This window comes from Balaenoptera acutorostrata, chromosome 11, assembly GCF_949987535.1.
Source record: "Balaenoptera acutorostrata chromosome 11, mBalAcu1.1, whole genome shotgun sequence".
In the NCBI taxonomy this organism is placed as follows: Eukaryota; Metazoa; Chordata; class Mammalia; order Artiodactyla; family Balaenopteridae; genus Balaenoptera; species Balaenoptera acutorostrata.
In genome coordinates, this window is record NC_080074.1 from 75,043,369 (window position 1) to 75,060,881 (window position 17,513).

At 34.1% G+C, this 17,513-nt stretch overlaps 1 protein-coding gene and 1 pseudogene across 1 annotated transcript in view; one reads left to right on the top strand and one right to left on the bottom strand.

Moving 5' to 3' along the window:
* Positions 1–17,513, bottom strand: part of C11H12orf40 (chromosome 11 C12orf40 homolog) — a 64,210-nt gene that overhangs the window by 30,756 nt on the left and 15,941 nt on the right. Inside the window, 3 exon segments of the mRNA XM_007166911.3 lie at positions 7,606–7,666; positions 9,088–9,157; positions 9,443–9,951. Coding sequence (XP_007166973.2) covers positions 7,606–7,666; positions 9,088–9,157; positions 9,443–9,951 — 640 coding nt within the window.
* Positions 331–842, top strand: LOC102997150 (60S ribosomal protein L18a-like; annotated as a pseudogene).

Below are 17,513 nucleotides of genomic sequence, written 5' to 3' on the forward strand. Positions count from 1 at the left end.
GGTAAAAATGTAGAAACTTCCAATTATAAAATAAATAAGTCCTGGGGATGTAATGTACAGGATGGCAACTATAGTTAATAATACCGTATTTTATATTTGAAAGTTTCTAGAGAGTATATCTTAAAATTTCTCATCCAAAGAAAAAGAATTTGTAACTGTGTGGTGATCCATGTTAACTAGACTTACTGTGGCGATCTTTTCACAGTGGGTACACATATCAAATCACTATGTTGTAAACTTTAAATAACTGTTATATGTCAATTATACCTCCATTAAAAATAATAAAGTAGTTTCCTTTTCGAGGGTGGCAGCAAGCACGGATAGAGCACCATGAAGGCCTCGGGCACACTTCCAGAGTACAAGGTGGTGGGGCGTTGCCTGCTGACCCCCAAATGCGGCATGTCTCCCCTCTACTGCATGCAAATCTTTGCACCTAATCATGTTGCCAAGTCCTGCTTCTGGTACTTTGTGTCTCAGCTGAAGAAGATGAGAGAGTATTCAGGGGAAATTGTCTATTGTAGACAGGTGCTGGAGAAATCTCCCCTGTGGGTGAAGAACTTTGGCTTCTGGCTGCGCTATGACTTCCACAGCACTGAGAGTACCGGGACCTGACCACAGCCAGTGCGGTCACCCAGTGCTACCGAGACACGGGCGCCTGGCACCGCGCCTGGGCCCACTCGATCCAAATCACAAAAGCAGAAGAGATCGCAGCCAGCAAGTGCTATCGACCAGCAGTCAAGCAGTTCCACGACTCCAAGATCAAGTTCCCACTGCCCTACCAGGTTCTCTGTTGCCAGCACAAGAGACACCTCACCACTAAGAGGCCCAACACCTTCGTTTAGATGCAGGCCCTCCCTGTCCCCAGGTCTGCCCAAATAAAACTCATTGGGAAAGCTGGAAAAAAAAATTATTATATCCTCCAAGATGTTCTTCTTTCCTATTCCATTCCACATCCAACAAAAGGATCTTGGAACACCCCTAATTACCCATACCCTACTATCTGCCAAGCAAGAGGAGTTTTTGTTTGGTTTGATTTTTGGTTTTGGTTTGCTTGTTTGCTATCTCTTCATTAATTCTGCCTCAGTAGGAATTACCTGTCCCGAAGTTTCCCAACCAGTAGGCAGGTATAGCTCAGCTCCTCTACTGCTCCAATCCCTTTCTTCCTCTCTTATTGTGACTCCTGCCTTGGTCTCTCTTGTAAAATTTAAGATTTTAGCCAGGGTTCCACTATGCCTTTAGCCCTGTCTAGGCATCACAAATTAAAAGCTGATGCCTGCTCCACCTAAAGAACTCATAGCACCTGATACCCTTCAGGTTCCACCAGTGAGCTTATTTTCTTTTCTGACTTGCTCTAGACACATTCAAGCTGCCATAGATGTAGAGATTGTTTTTTAAGGATTCTAACCTGCTCATGATTCGTTCTTTAAGAGGATATATCTATATTATTCTTATTTAGGAAATATGAGTTATTTAAAGGAGTAACAGGCTAGCATCTAATATTATTGACCACATTCCCTTCCTTGAAAATCTCTCCCATTTTTCTTTCCTATGACACCATTCTTTGAGAACTCCCAAATCTCTCTAGCAGCTCATTCTCTCTCTTTTTTGATGGTAAACAATATTTATTTTCACTGATTAGCAAACAAAAGGAAAATTATTAATACATAATTCAGTTTTGTTTATTCTGATTTTATTTACTGTATTAATTACTGAAATCTAACAGAATCTTGGAAAGCAATTTTTAATGGAACTATAGTTGATTTACAATATTATTTAGTTTAGGTGTACAGCATAGTAATTCAGTATTTTTGCAGATTATACTCCGCTTTAAGTTATTACAAGATAATGGTGCTAATTACCTGTGCTATACAATACATCCTTGTTGCTTATCTATTTTATACTTAGTCGTTTGTATCTCTTAACCCCACAGCCCTAATTTGTTCCTCCCTGCTTTCCTATCCCCACTGGTAACCATAAGTTTGTTTTCTATATCTGTGAGTCAATTTCTGTTTTGCATATGCATTCATATGTATTATGTTTTAGATTCTACACATAAATGATATCATACACTATTTTTCTTTCTCTGCCTGACTTATTTCAGTAAGCATAATATCCTCTAGGGCCATAAGGCCATCAACATTGCTGCAAATGGCTAAGTAATATTCCACTCTGTGTGTGTGTGTGTGTGTGTGTGTATATATATATATATATATATATATATATATATATATATATATATATATATCCATCCCACATCTTCTTTATTCATTACTTTGTTGATGGACACTAGGGTTGCTTCCATGTTTTGGCTAGTACAAATAGTGCTGCTATAAATTTTGGGGCACATGTAACTTTGGAAATTAGTGTTTTCTTTTTCTCCTGATATATATACTAAAGTGGGATTGCTGGATCATATGTTAACTCTACTTTTAGTTTTTTAAGGAACTTCCATACTGTTTTCCATAGTGGCTGCACCAATTTACATTCTCACCAACAGTGTACAAGTGTCCCCTTTTCTCCACATCCTCTCCAACATTTGTTATTTGTAGACTTTTTGATGATAGCCATTCTGACAGGTGTGAGGTGATATCTCATTGCTGTTTTGATTTGCATTTCTCTAATAATTACTGATGTTGAGCATCTTTTCATGGGCCTGTTGGCCATCTGTATGTCTTCTTTGGAAAAAAAGTCTGTTCAGGTCTTTGATCATTTTTTGATTGGTTATTTGGTTTTTTTTGATATTGAGTTGTATGAGCTGTTTACATATTTTTTGATATTAATCCCTTGTTGATTGCATCATTTCTAAATATATTCTCCCATTCTGCTGGTTGGCTTTTCGTTTTGCCAATGGTTTTATTTGCTGTGGAAAAGCTTTTAAATTTAATTAGGTCCCATTTATTTATTGTTGATTTTATTTCTTTTGCCTTAGGAGACAGACCTCCCAAAATATTGCTAAAATTTATGTCAAAGGGTGTTCTGCCTATGTTCTCTTCCAGGAGTTTTATTGTTTCATGTCTTACATTTAGGTCTTAAACATTTTGAGTTTATTTTTGAATATGGTGTGAAGAAATATTCTAATCTCATTATTTTATGTGTAGCTGTCTAGTTGGGCCAGCACCACTTGTTGAAGAGACTCTCTTTTCTCCATTGTATATTCTTGCCTCTTCTGTCATAGATGAATTTACCATAGTTCTGTGGGTTTCTTTCTGGGCTCTCTATTCTATTCCATTTATCTATGTGTCTGTTTTTGTGCCAGTACTATGCTGTTTTGAATACTTCAGTTTTGTTGTATTCTCTGAAGTCTGAGAGGGTAATTCCTCTGGCTTTGTTCTTCTTCTCAAGATTGCTTTGGCAACTCAGGGTCTTCTGTGGTTCCATATAAATTTTAGGATTATTTGGTCTAGTCCTGTGAGAAATGTTATGAGTGTTTGATAGGGATTACATGAAATCTGTAGATTGCTTTGGGTGGTATGGTCATTTTAACAATATTAATTCTTCAAAGCCACAAATGTGATATCTTTACATTTCTTTGTATCATGTTCAATTTCCTTCATCAACGTTTTATAGCTTTCAGAGTATAGGTCTCTCATCTTCTTAAGTTTATTCCGAGGTATTTTATTCTTTTTGGTGTGATTTTTAAATGGGATTTTTAAAAACTTTCTCTTGTATCCTGCCACCTTGCTGCATTCATTTATTAGTTCCAGTAGTTTTTGTGTGAGACTTTAGGGTTCTCTATATAAAGTATCATGTCATCTGCAACTAATGACCATTTTACCTCTTTCCTTCCAATTTGGATAACTTTCATTTCTTTTTCTTGTCTGACTTCTGTGGCTAGAGCTTCCAGTACTATGGTAAATCAAGGCAACAAGAGTGAACATCCCTATCTTGTTCCTGAATTTAGTGAGATGGCTTTCAGTTTTTCACCATTGAGTATGACATTGGCCATAGGTTTGTCACAAATAGGCTTTATTATGTTGAAATATTTTCCCTCTATACCCACTTTGATGAGAGTTTTTACCATGAATGGATGTTGACTTTTATCAAATGCTTTTTCTGCATATATTGAGAAGATCATGTGATTTTTATCTTTCCTTTTGCTAATGTGATATACCACATTGGTTGATTTGCAAATGTTGAACCATCCTTTTGACCCTGGAATGAATCCAACTTGATTATGATGTATGATCCTGTTTATATATTGTTGGATTTGGCTTGCTAATATTGTGTTGAGGATTTTGCCATCTATATTCATCAAAAATATTTGGCCTGTAATTTTCTTTTTTGTACTGTCTTTGTCTGGTTTTGGTATCAGTGTAATGGTGGCCTTGTAGAATGAATTTGGGAGTGTTACCTACTCTTCCATTTTTTGGAATACTTTGAGAAGGATAGGTATTAGTTCTTCTTTATATGTTTGGTAAAATTCCCCTGTGAAGCCATCTTGCCCTGGACTTTTCTTTGTAGGGAGTTTTTCAAGTTACAGATTTTATTTCACTCCTAGTGATTGGTCTGTTAAAGTTGTTTCTTCTGGACTCAGTCTTGGCAGGCTGTATGTTTCTAGAAATTTGTCCTTTCTTCGAGGTTGTCCAATTTGTTGGTATATAACTGCTCAGAGAATTCTCTTATAATTTCTTTGTATCTCTGTTGTATCAGTTTTTATTTCTCCTGTTTCATTTCTTATTTTATTTCAGTCTTCTCTCTTTCCTTCTTGGTGAACCCAGCTAAATGTTTATCAATTTTGTTTATCTTTTCAGAAAAACAGCTCTTAGTTTAATTGATCTTTTCCATTTTTTTATCTCTATTTTCTCTCTGATCTTTATTATTTCCTTCCTTCTGCTGACTTTGATCTCTGTTTTTCTTTTTCTAATTCTTTTAGGTGGTAGGCTGTTTGAGATTTTTCTTGTTTCCTGAGGAAGTCCTATATCGCTATAAACTTCCTTCTTAGAACTGACTTTGCAACATCCCATGTATTTTGAAAAGTTTTGTTTCCATTTTTATTTGTCTCAAGGTACTTTCTGATTTCCTCTTTGATTTCATTGTTGATCCATTTGCTTTTCAGTAGCATGTCATTTAGTCTTCACGTGTTTGTTCTTTTCCTATTTTTCTTTCTGTAGTTGACTTCTAGTTTCATACAGTTGTGTTCTGAAAAAAATGCTTGATGCAATTTCTACCCTCTTAAATTTGTTGAGGCTTGTTTTGTGGTCTAGTATGTGATTTATCCTGGAGAATGTTCTATGTTCAATTGAAAGGAATGTGTATTCTGTTGTTTTTGGATGTATTGTCCTATAGATATCTACTAAGTTTAACTGGTCTAGTGTGTCCTTAAGACCACTATTCCTTTATTGATTTTCTGTATGGATAATCTGTCCATTGATGTCAGTTAGGTGTTAAAGTCCCCTACTATTATTGTATTATTGTCCCTTTCTTCCTTTAAGTGTTAGTATTTGATTTATATATTTAGGTGCTCCTGTTTTGGGTGCAAATATGTTAACAAGTATAATATTCTCTTCTTGTTTGATCCCTTTACCATTATATAATACCCTTCTTTGTCTTTTGTTATATCCTTTGTTGGGAAGTCTCTTTTGTCTGATATGAGTATTGCTACTCCCACTTTCTTGTTGTTTCCATTTGCATGAAATATCATTTTCCATCCCCTCACTTTTACTCTGTATGTGTCTTTTGCCCTAAAGTGAGTCTCCTGTAAGCAGCATACTGAGGGTCTTGGTTTTTACCCAATCAGCCACCCTATGTCTTTTGATCGAACACTGACATTTAAAGTAATTATTGATAGGTATGTACTTATTGCCACTTTATCACTTGTTTTCCAGTTGTTTCTGTAGTTCTTCTCTGTTCATTTTTTCTTTTTGTTTCTACCATTGTGGTTTCATGAGTTTCTTTAGTAATTCCTTGGTTTCCTTGCTATTTGCTTTTTGTGTAGCTATTATAGGCTTTTGACTTGTGGTTTCCATGAGGATCACATATGTTGACCCATAATTATATCTACAGTAAGTCCCCTACATACGAATGAGTTCTGTTCTGAGACCGCGTTCATAAGTCCAATTTCTTTGTAAGTCCAACAAAGTTAGCCTGGGTACCCAACTAACACAATCAGCTATATAGTACTGTACTGTAATAGGTTTATAATACTTTTCACAGAAATAATACATAAAAAGCCAACAAACACAAAAGTAAAGAAAACATTTTTAATCTTACAGTACAGTACCTTGAAAAGTACAGTAGTACAGTACAACAGCTGGCATACAGGGGCTGGCATTGAGTCAACAGGCAAGAAGAATTACTGACTGGAGGAGGGAGAGGAGGTGGGAGATGGTAGAGCTGAAGGATCATCAGCAATGAGAGATGGAGGGCAAGCTGCAATTTTATACTTGCCTGACGTTGATGACAAAAGTTCTGGTTCCTTGCTGGATTCAATTCTATCTACCCTCTTGAACAAAAGATCCAGTGATGTCTGGGGGGTAGTAGCCCTTTTATTCTCATCATAGATGACACAGTAGCACTGGATTGCATTCTGAATGGCTGCTGCAACTTTCATGTACTAAGTTCGGGTCCTGTGCCTCAAAAACTAACAGTGCCTCCTCAAATAAAGAAAGTCCCCTTACCAAATTCCCTGCATTGTGAATCTCTTTAGTTCTTCAGTTACTTCTTCTTCCTCTTTTCTCTCTTCATCCTTTCTTTGGGCTTCCAATTCAATTGTTATTGCTTGGTGCTTCTTAGCAGTACCAGCTACATCACCACTGCTTTTACGCTTGCTTCCAGACATCCTGGGCTTGAAATAAAGACACTGTACTACTATACTCTATACAGTACTGTAGAGTAAAGTACACAATAGCACAACCACTTTTAGAAGACGCATGCATGTGACAATGCATGCCAGACACATGAACTAATTTATGTGATTGGACACGTGAATGCATATTCGCATCTTTGAAAGTTCTCAACTTGAAGGTTCATATGTAGGGGACTTACTGTACTTGTTTTAAACTGATAGTGATTTAATTTCAAACACATTTTAAAATATCTACATTTTTTACTCCCTTCTCTTACATTTTGTGGGTTTTTTTATGTTATATTTTACATCTTTGTGCTTATTCCTTAACTGTTTATTGTTTCGTGTCCTAGTACGTGTCCTATCCTAGAGAATGTCCCATGCGCTCTTGAAAAAAATGTGTATTGTTTTTTGAATGACTGAATCATACACCCTTATTATGAGCAGGGATTACAATTTAGGTAACCAATGTTTATATATGTTTTAGTATTCTTAAATATACAACTATTTTCACCTGTAACACAATTAAACCTAAAGAAATTTCATCTTGGAATAAATTTTATAGGACTTATAGAAAGAACTTTAAATGCATCTATATTGGTTTGACTAAAATAAGGCACATTACAGTTTCTGAAATGTTGTTAATTTTATTTCTCAATCTAAGCTATAATTTCCCCAGAGTAAAAAAATATATTAAAAATAAGTTACCCTAAAAAGAAAATTTTCAGAGAGAGCTAACCTTAAAGTAAATTTCAAATACTAAAATAAGACATGATAATACAACTTACTTAATTGGAAAGATAATGTAAGATGTACTTTACCTCACCAATTCCAAAGTCCCATGATTGCTTAGAACACAATTCTTCCAAAGGGATATTACCCCTAAGGGTTTTAAATAAGAAAGTATTAGCATGTGTTTTATTCCCTCTGAAAATTATTGTTCTAAATTATGATTCCCAAAGTTGGTTAAAGATCAGAATTATAAGAGAAGTTTTTTAAAAGATAAGAATTCATAAGCTCTATCTTAAGGAGCCTATTTATTTTGTGTAGGTCAAACTTGATATTTTGTATTTTAAAATCACCCCTTGGGCTTCTCTGGTGGCGCAGTGGTTAAGAATCCACCTGCCAATGCAGGGGACATGGGTTCTATCCCTGGTCCAGGAATATCCCACATGCCACGGAGTAACTAAGCCCATGTGCCACAACTACTAAGCTTGCACTTTAGAGCCACAAGCCACAACTACTGAAGCCCTCATGCCTAGAGCCCATGCACTGCAACAAGAGAAGCCACCACAATGAGAAGCCTGCGCACCGCAATGAAGAGAAGCCCCTGCTCACCGCAACTAGAGAAAGCCCACGTGCAGCAATGAAGACCCAATGCAGCCAAAAATAAATAAATAAATAAATTTATTAGGAAAATAAAACCCCTCAAGTGATGAGGATCTTCACACACACAGGTTTGGAAGCCATGTTCTAAATCATTTTCATAAAATATGTTTTAAAATTCAAGTTTTAACATCCTGTTTTTCATTCATAAGTTTCTGAATATTTGGAGGTTTGACAACAAAGAACCTAAATTGTTGATTTTATTAAATAAGTGGTGAATCTATTTTTTAATTTGTTGTGCCAATGCCATAAAAATGGCATCTAATAATTCTTTGTATTAATAGATATTTTACATATTTCCATAAGAAAGTACTTCCAAAATAAAAATCTATTCTAATTCATGATTTTCAATTACAAAGATTTGATTAAATCATAATTATTACTGAGAAAGTTAGGCATATTCTGAAACTACAAGTTTTCTTTAATTTCCTATAATGTCAGTCCCATAAATTGTTGATATGCTTGTTTATGACATTAACATTTGAATTCTATTACTCCCTTGTTCTGATTCTGTATTAACCAAGCAACCTTCCCATGGCAAGCTGCCAAAAGGTAGAAAATATTCAGTAAGAAAATTATGCCAGTAAGCATTCCTATATATGTCACCCTTCTATTTCTTATTGTAAATTAATAAATTGACATTCTGGTGGGTAAATAAATTTCCTGAACACATAAGTTAGTTTTCTCAAATCTAACTAACACTATGATTCAGATAAGAAGATATTTTTGCACTGGTGAATATGAGGACCAAACTCTCAACTAGGGTGATATTACCAAGGTCTGACAATTGATTTTTGAGGCCAGTCTGCCCACCCTCAGACAGCATTATGCTTGCCTCACTTTGTATCAGTTTAATCCTTAAACATGCATTATATTAGGTCCCAATTTGCATTCCCCAAATTTACCTAAAAACTTACATATGGTTCACTGAATATTTCTGGGTTTTTTTCTGGGATGTCTTCTCTTCGTAATCACTTTCAAATTTTCCTTTAAAAATAAAAGTATGCACTGAAATAAAATTTTAGCATAGACAATTTCTATTTTTTAATTTGAAACTTATTAGCATGACCCATATAGAGGGATGCCACTGGTCCACAGTGTCATATAATAGAATGTCATTCTATTTTTAATTTCATGTTCCTCCAAACACACACACACACACACACACACACACACACACACACACACACACACACGGATATTCATTAAAACTGAAAACAAACAAACAAAAGGCCCCAATAGATTATTACACTTTCCATCTATAACACCAACCTTTTTTATCAGAGCTGGCTGGGTAACAATCCTTCTCAAAAGGTGTACTAAAATTATTTCTTTCATTATTGGTGTACTCTTTCTGACAATTCTTGTTTGGTCGACACTTTTCTGGAAAACTTGATTTATTAAAAGTAGAATTACTAGAAGTCAACTCTGGATCTGTAAAAGTACTTCTAAAGCATCTATCAGTGAAATGGTTTTTATCAGAACTAATGACTGCACTGTCATAACCACACTTGTCAAAGGTTTTCTTTATCTTCTGTTGATCTATGTTTAATAAGTTGATCATATTTTCACTAATAAAAGAGTCACAATTATCTGATAGAAGGCTTGGGGTTTGCTGGTTCATATCTTCATTAGAAAACTTTTTTCTATTTTCTCCCCAAATATGTTGTAATGAATTTTTTTCAGTAATGAAGTCTGACTGTCTTCTTTCATCCATGCTTCCACAATATTCACCTACAACTATAGCAGGTCTCCTAGTAAGGAAATTTCTATTTTCTGGACTTTAGGATAAATAAAAACATATTTAGCAAGAAAAGCATAGAGCATTCTCATTTAGAAACACGTGAAGTTAAATTCTTACAGAACATACTGAGTAGCTGCTAACATTTAAGTAGACCATGTTTACATTTTTAAAATTTAAATAAATAACACTGCTTTGGGTGGAAATTTGTCTAATATCCTCTTCTAATACCTTAGTGAGTATAAAAATAATCTACACTTAGTTTAGTACTGCAACATGAAAAACTAGTATGTGGTTCAATTTACTGTTTTATTAACAAAACAAAATATGACCAATCTATAGTATGTCTTCCATAATAACGTCTAGAGAATTACCTAGGCAAACACTGTACCTAAATGCCACTCCATTTAACCAGAGAAAGATACTGTGAAGACTGCTCAGAGAAAATAATTACCCTTAGTGTTAAAATGTCAAATAAAATTGTTATGAGAACATTAAATCAGATACTTCTCAACCTAACAAGGAACTCAACCTAACAAACTATCTCTGAAGTTCCCAAGGAAGAGCAATATAACTACAAATGCATACGTAAGTAATAAAGCCAAGAGATAAGATGGATTAGATGAAAATGTTAGACAAGATAGCTTGCAAATTCCCTTCTAATGCATAATTATTATAAATTATTATAAATCATAATTCTAAGTTATATCCAACTTGTATTAAAGAATCAAAGTTATCATGGAAAGTAATTAGAAATCAAGGTATTATGAATTTTGTTGCCTTTGACTATTTACAAATTTACTTGGGGTTGGTTTTGTTCCAGAGGTTGGAGGTACCAAGGAAATTTAGAAAAACATAGACTGCTGAAACTCTGATTGAGTTCCAATTTTATTTATAATTAATTTATTAAATATTTAATGAGCAAGTACACCTACTCTGTTCTAGGCAGTGTGCCATGTGTTGGGGACAGAGAGATAAAATATTTCAGTTTGGTATTAAGGAGAGAGAGAGATGTTTTGTCCATGAATGCACACAGATCATGATCCTACATTATTTCTCAATATGGGTCTTATTGGTATTTTGGGCAAAAAAATGCTACTCTGTTATTACCAAAAGGCATAACCTATAGTATGCAATAACATACACCATTAACACCAGAGAAATTTCTATTACTCTAAATGAGAAAATAAATTTAAAAGCACTTAGTAAGTTAGAAAGCATACTACAAAATGTAAATCATCATTTTAAAAGGGTATCTTAAGCATTCAGACTCAGGATAATCACTAACTCAAAAGATGTGGGCAATACAGAAGTGTATAGTGCACAGTCATTGCTCACAAGAAATGGTCTAGAAGAGGCAAGAAAAAATTAGAAAGTGAAAAGTGCTATCCTACAGTAAATTGTTACTATAGTACATAGAAAGAAGAAATTCTTTTGATTGAGAAAAATCAGGCAGGTGGCATTTGAGTTGGGGACCAAATGTTGGGAAGAATTGTTACTTGTACAAATGAGAGAAATGATGCTAAAAATCTAAAAGTCTTATTAAGACAAATCCATCCAGTTTCTTTAACAATTTAATTTTTCCTATAGATAAATATAAAATTCATGAAAATTATGTACCAAAATAGGGATAAATTTGTTATCTAATAAAGAGTATTCAACAGATATTTAATGTATGCCTATTATGTGGTAAGGAGACAATACAGCTTATATTCTAGTGAACAAATATATTAAACAAATAAGATAATTAACCATTAATAAGTACAATGAATAAAAGAAATAAAGAAATAAACAGGTAAAGATAATTATAGTGCCTTTATAAGTGCTACAAAATCACGTGATGGAATAACATGTTGGAGGTCCTGTTTCAGGTAGTTTGGTCAGGAAAGTCCCTAATTAGGAAGTGATAAATAAGCTAAAAGTACAGAATGGTTAGACATGTGAGGAAAGGAGTAAGCACACCCTGGGAATGGAATAATAACAAATGCAAGGTCTGCAGCATGTTTGGGAAATGAAAAGAAGAGGAATAAAGCTAGATTAGAATCAGTAAAAGAAAACTTATGACTTAAGGCTTAAAAGGTACAAAAGGGCCAAAAATCATGTGGAGCTTTATTTCTGAAAAGAGCAATAAGAAACATTGAAAGGTTCCAAGTACAAAAGTAAAATCGACTGCTTTCTGCCTTGGAAAATATCAGTCTGATTGCTGGGTGAATATGAATTTCAGATCTTCTGACTACCCAAATGAAGCAAAAAGGACCAGATTTATCTTCCCAACTGACCAAATTAAAAAACTGGACAAAATACATGAGACAATGATTTTCAGACATGGGCCATCAGGTAGAACAGGATAATGATCCCTGAGAAAGAGAAAACAAATCAAATGAACCCTATAACTGCTCCTAGCTTACTACCTTGAGAGTGTATCCAAGCCACAGAATACTTGAATACTTGGAGGGGAAACCTAGTCAGAGCCCACAGGTTACCCTTCTTGAGGAAATAGGGCTGGGGGTTCAGGGAGACTACAGAAAATAGAGTTCCCAGGTCAGAGTACCATGAAGGAGGGTGTTTCAAAAAGAGGAAGCTCCGGAGATCTACAGAGTTCTCAAATCTTTAACCAAGTACTGACCAGCACATACATATGAAGCAATTAGTCAAGGCTGGGAAAGGAACCACCCAACATGAGAAGATGGAACAATTCCAGGAACTCACACAAGGATGGGAAATTTTTGTGTTCTCATCAACCAGAGTGGAAAACCTTGTAATTCAAAGGAAATTGGAGAGGACTCAGAAGAGTATAGCCTCAGCAGAGGGCAAATTAACCATAGACTGAAGGTGTATCTGGTCCTGCTTAACAAAGTTTAAAGCAACCCTCAATAAAATCATACTACTTCCAAGTAACTAAACTGTATCCCAGAACAAAGCTTAAGATGATCTATAGGAATACAAGATTTCCAGAAACCAAAAAGAATTCACAATGTATAGAATCTAAACAAAATTCGCAAGAATGCAAAGAAGCAGAAAGTTACAATCTGTAATGAGGAGGAAAATCAGTTATTAGAAATAGACTAAGAAATGACACAAAATGATATAATTTATAGACAAAGACATTAAAAGAGTTATCCTAACTATATTCCCTATATTCAAGAAGCTAAAGGAAAGATTGAGCATGTTGAATAGATACAAGGAAAATAAAAAGAAGAGTTAAATCAAACTTCTAGAGATGAAAAATACACTGAATAAATTTACCAGTATTAGATACCAAAGAAGATACAATTAGTGAATTTGAAGGTCTAACAATATATATAAAATGAAAGGAGAGGGAAAAAATGGAAAATAAATAGAGCATCAGCAAACTGTTACAAAACTTCAGTTGGACTACTTTACATATTTTTTGGGATCCCAAAGAAGACAGGAGAGGAATCAGAAAAAATATTAGAAAAATTAATGACTGAATTTTTTCCAAATTTTGTAAAAACAATAAGTCCACAGATCCAAGACGCTCAACACAGCCCAAACACAAGAAATAGGAAACAAACATCCTAATCCTAATGGAGAGAAATCCACAGTAGAAAATCTGTGGTAGAGAATCCATGATGAAAAATCTTAAAAACAGAGAAAATTGTACATTATATATACACAGATATTAAGATAAGAATGACAGCAAACTTCTAGTTGGAAACAATGCCACTCAAAGACATTTTTCAAAATGTCTTTGAAAAATAACACTCATCCTGGCTGAATGTGAGGTATCCACTCATACCTGGCTGAATGTAAGGTCTTATGCCCAGGAGGAAGTCTTATTAGCTCAAGGTGTTTAAACACAACCTCCAACTAATCATTGGTTGACCTCTAAGCACTGCTTTACAGCTTTAAATGTCTATATTAAAAGAGAAGAAAAATATCAAATCAATAGGTTAAGCTTATACCTTAAGAAACTAGGAAAAAAAGGAGGCCAAACTAAATCCAAAGTAAGTAGAAAAAGAAAATCATAAACAATAGGGCAGAAATCAATGGAATAGAAAAAAAATAGAGAAAATTGATGAAACTCAAAACTTAGCAAATAAAATTAGCAAATCTTTAGTTATACTGACCAAGAAAAAAAGTAGAAAAGACACAGATCTGGAATTAAACAGGTTAAACAAGGATATCAACACTTACCTTATAGAAATTAAAAGGACTTCAAGGGAATACTATGAACAACTTTATGCAAACAAATTATACAACTTAGATGAAATGGATGAATTCCTATAAAAACGCACATTAACACAAAGTACTCAAGAAGAAATTTAAAAATCTGATTAGACCTATAACAACTAAAAATAAAAAGAATTATTAGTTAAAAGTCTTCCCACTAAGAAAAGCCAAGGTGCAAAAACACTTAAAGAAGAAATAACCAATCCTCCACAAATTCTTCCATTAAATAGAGGAGGAAATGCTTTCCAACTTGTTCTATGAAGCCAGGAGTATTACTCTGTTACCAAAGCCAGACAAAGACATCACAAGAAAAGAAAAATTCAGACCAATATTTCTCATGAGTATAGATGTAAAAATCATTAAAAAATTAGCAAAATAAATCCAGCATTTTATGAAATGGGTTATGTAACATGATTAAGCAGCCTTTACCGCAGGAAGGCAAGGTGGTTTAACATTTGAAAATAAGGTAATATATTATATATATTAATAGAATAAAGAAAAAAAACTACATGATAATCTCAAGGGACTCAGAATGAGCATTTGACAAAAATCCATGATAAAAACTTTCAATAAACTAGGAATAGAGGGCAACCTGACAAAGGGCACTTACAAAAAAACCTAAAGCTAATATCATTCTTAATAGTGAAAGGTTAAATGCTTTTTCCCTAAGACTCAGAACAATGTAAACACGCCCACTCTTGCCACTGCTATTCAGCACTGTATTAGAGGTTCAAGTCACTGCAGTCAGGCAACAAAGCAAAAGGCATTCAGATTGAAAGAGGAAAGGTAAAAATATCTATATTTATAGACAGCATAATCCAATATGGTGAAAATCCTAAAGAACTCATAAAACTACTAGTAGAACTAATAATACGGCAAGGTCAAAGGATACAATTTCAATATACAAAATTGTATAACTATATACAAGCAATGAATAATCCAAAAATAATATTAACAAAATAATTGCAAAGATATTGGCCTGTAATTTTCTTTTTGGTAGTGTCTTTGTCTGGTTTTGGTATCAGAGTGATGGTGATGGCTTCACAGAATGTCTTTGGGAGTGTTCCTTCCTCTTCAATCTTTTGGAAGAGTTTGAGAAGGATCAGTACAAGTTCTTCTTTGTATGTTTGGTAGAATTCACCTGTGAAGACATCTGGTCCTGGACTTATGTTTGAATGGAGCTGTTTTTTGTTTTTGTTTTTTTTTTATTACAGATTCTATTTCATTTCTAGTGATTGGTCTGTTCAAGTTATCTATTTCTTCTTGACTCAGTCTTGGCAAGCTGTATGTTTCTAGAAAGTTGTCCATTTCTTCTAGGTTGTCAAAATTGTTGGCATATAATTGTTCATAGTAATCTCTTATGGATTTTTGTATTTCTGTGGTATCAGTTATGATTTCTCCTTTCATTTCTTATTTTCTTTATTTGGGTCTTCTCTCTTTTCTTTGTGAGCCTGGCCAGAGGTTTGTCAATTTTGTTTACCCTTTCAAAGAAGCAACTCTTGGTTATACTGATTTTTTTCTATTGTTTTTAATCTCTATTTTATTTATTTCCTCTCTGATTTTTATTATCTGCTTCCTTCTGCTAACTTTAGGTTTTGTTTGTTTTTCTTTTTCTAATCCTTTTAGGTGGTGGGTTAGGTTGTTTATTTGACATTTGTCTTGTTTCTTAAAGAAGACCTGTACTGCTATGGAACTTCCCTTTAAGAACTGCTTTTACTGCATCCCATACATTTTGTTTGGTTGTGTTTTCATTGTCATTTGCCTCAAGGCATTTTTAAATTTCTTCCTGATTTCATCGTTGACCCATTGGTTTTTTAGTAAAAAGAAAATTACAGGCCAATATCTTTGATGACTATAGATGCAAAAATTTTCAACAAAACATTAGCAAACCAAATCCAACAACACATAAAAAAGATCATACACCATGACCTAGTTGGATTCATCCCAGGGTCACAAGGATGATTCAACATATGCAAATTAATCAATGTGATACACCACGTCAACCAAAGAAAAGATAAAAACCACATGATCATCTCAATAGATTCAGAAAAAGCATCTGATAAAATTCAACATCCATTAATGATAAAAACCCTTATGAAAGTGGGTATAGAAGGAACATATCTCAACATAATAAAATATTTTTATGACAAACCCACAACCAATATAATACTCAATGGTGAAAAGCTGAAAGCCTTCCCACTAAAATCTGGAACAAGACAAGGATGCCCACACTCATCACTTCTCTTCAACATAGTATTGGAAGTCCTAGCCACAGCAATCAGATAAGAAAAAGAAATAAAAGGTATTCAAATTGGTAGGGAAGAGGTAAAATTGTCATTATATGCAGATGACATGATATTATATATAGAAAACCCTAAAGACTCCATACAAAAACTACTAGAATTGATAAATAAATTCAGCAAGGTAGCAGGATACAAGATTAACATACAGAAACCAGTTGGATTTCTTTATACTAACAATGAAATATCAGAAAGAGAATGTAAAAAAATCAATACCTTTTAAAATCACATCAAAAAAAAAAAAACAACTTAGGAATCAACCTCACCAAGGAGGTGAAAGACATATGTTGAGAACCACAAAATATTAATAAAGGAAATCTTGAAAGTAATGCAAAGAAATGGAAAGATATCCCATGTTCTTGGAATGGAAGAATTAATACTGTTAAAATGGCCACACTACCCAAAGCAATCTACAGATTTAATGTGACCCCTATCAAATTACCCATGACATTTTTCACAGAACTAGAACAAATAATCCTAAAATTTATATGGAACCATGGGAGACCCAGAATTGTCAAAACAATCCTGAGGAAAATGAACAGAGCAGGAGGCATGACCCTCCCAGACTTCAGACAATACTACAAAGCTACAGTAATCAAAACAGTGTGGTATTGGCACAAAAACAGACATACAGATCAATGGAACAGAATAGAGAACCCAGAAATAAACCCACATGCTTATGGACAATTAATCTTTGACAAAGGAGGCAAGAATACACAATAAAAGACAGTCTTTTCAGCAAGTGGTATTGGGAAATTTGGACAGCTTCATGTAAATAAATGAATTTAGAACACACCTTCACACCATACACAAAAATAAACTCAAAATGGCTTAAAGACTTAAATATAAGACAAGACACTGTAAAACTCCTAGTAGAGAACATAGTTAAAACATTCTCTGACATAAATTGTACCAGCGTTTTCTTAGGTCAGTCTCCCAAGGCAATAGAAATAAAAGCAAAAATAAACAAATGGGACCTAATCAAACTTGTAAGCTTTTGCACAGCAAAGGAAACCATAAGCAAAATGAAAAGACAACCTATGGATTAGGAGAAAATACTTGCAAATGATACAACGGACAAGGGCTTAATTTCCAAAATATACAAACA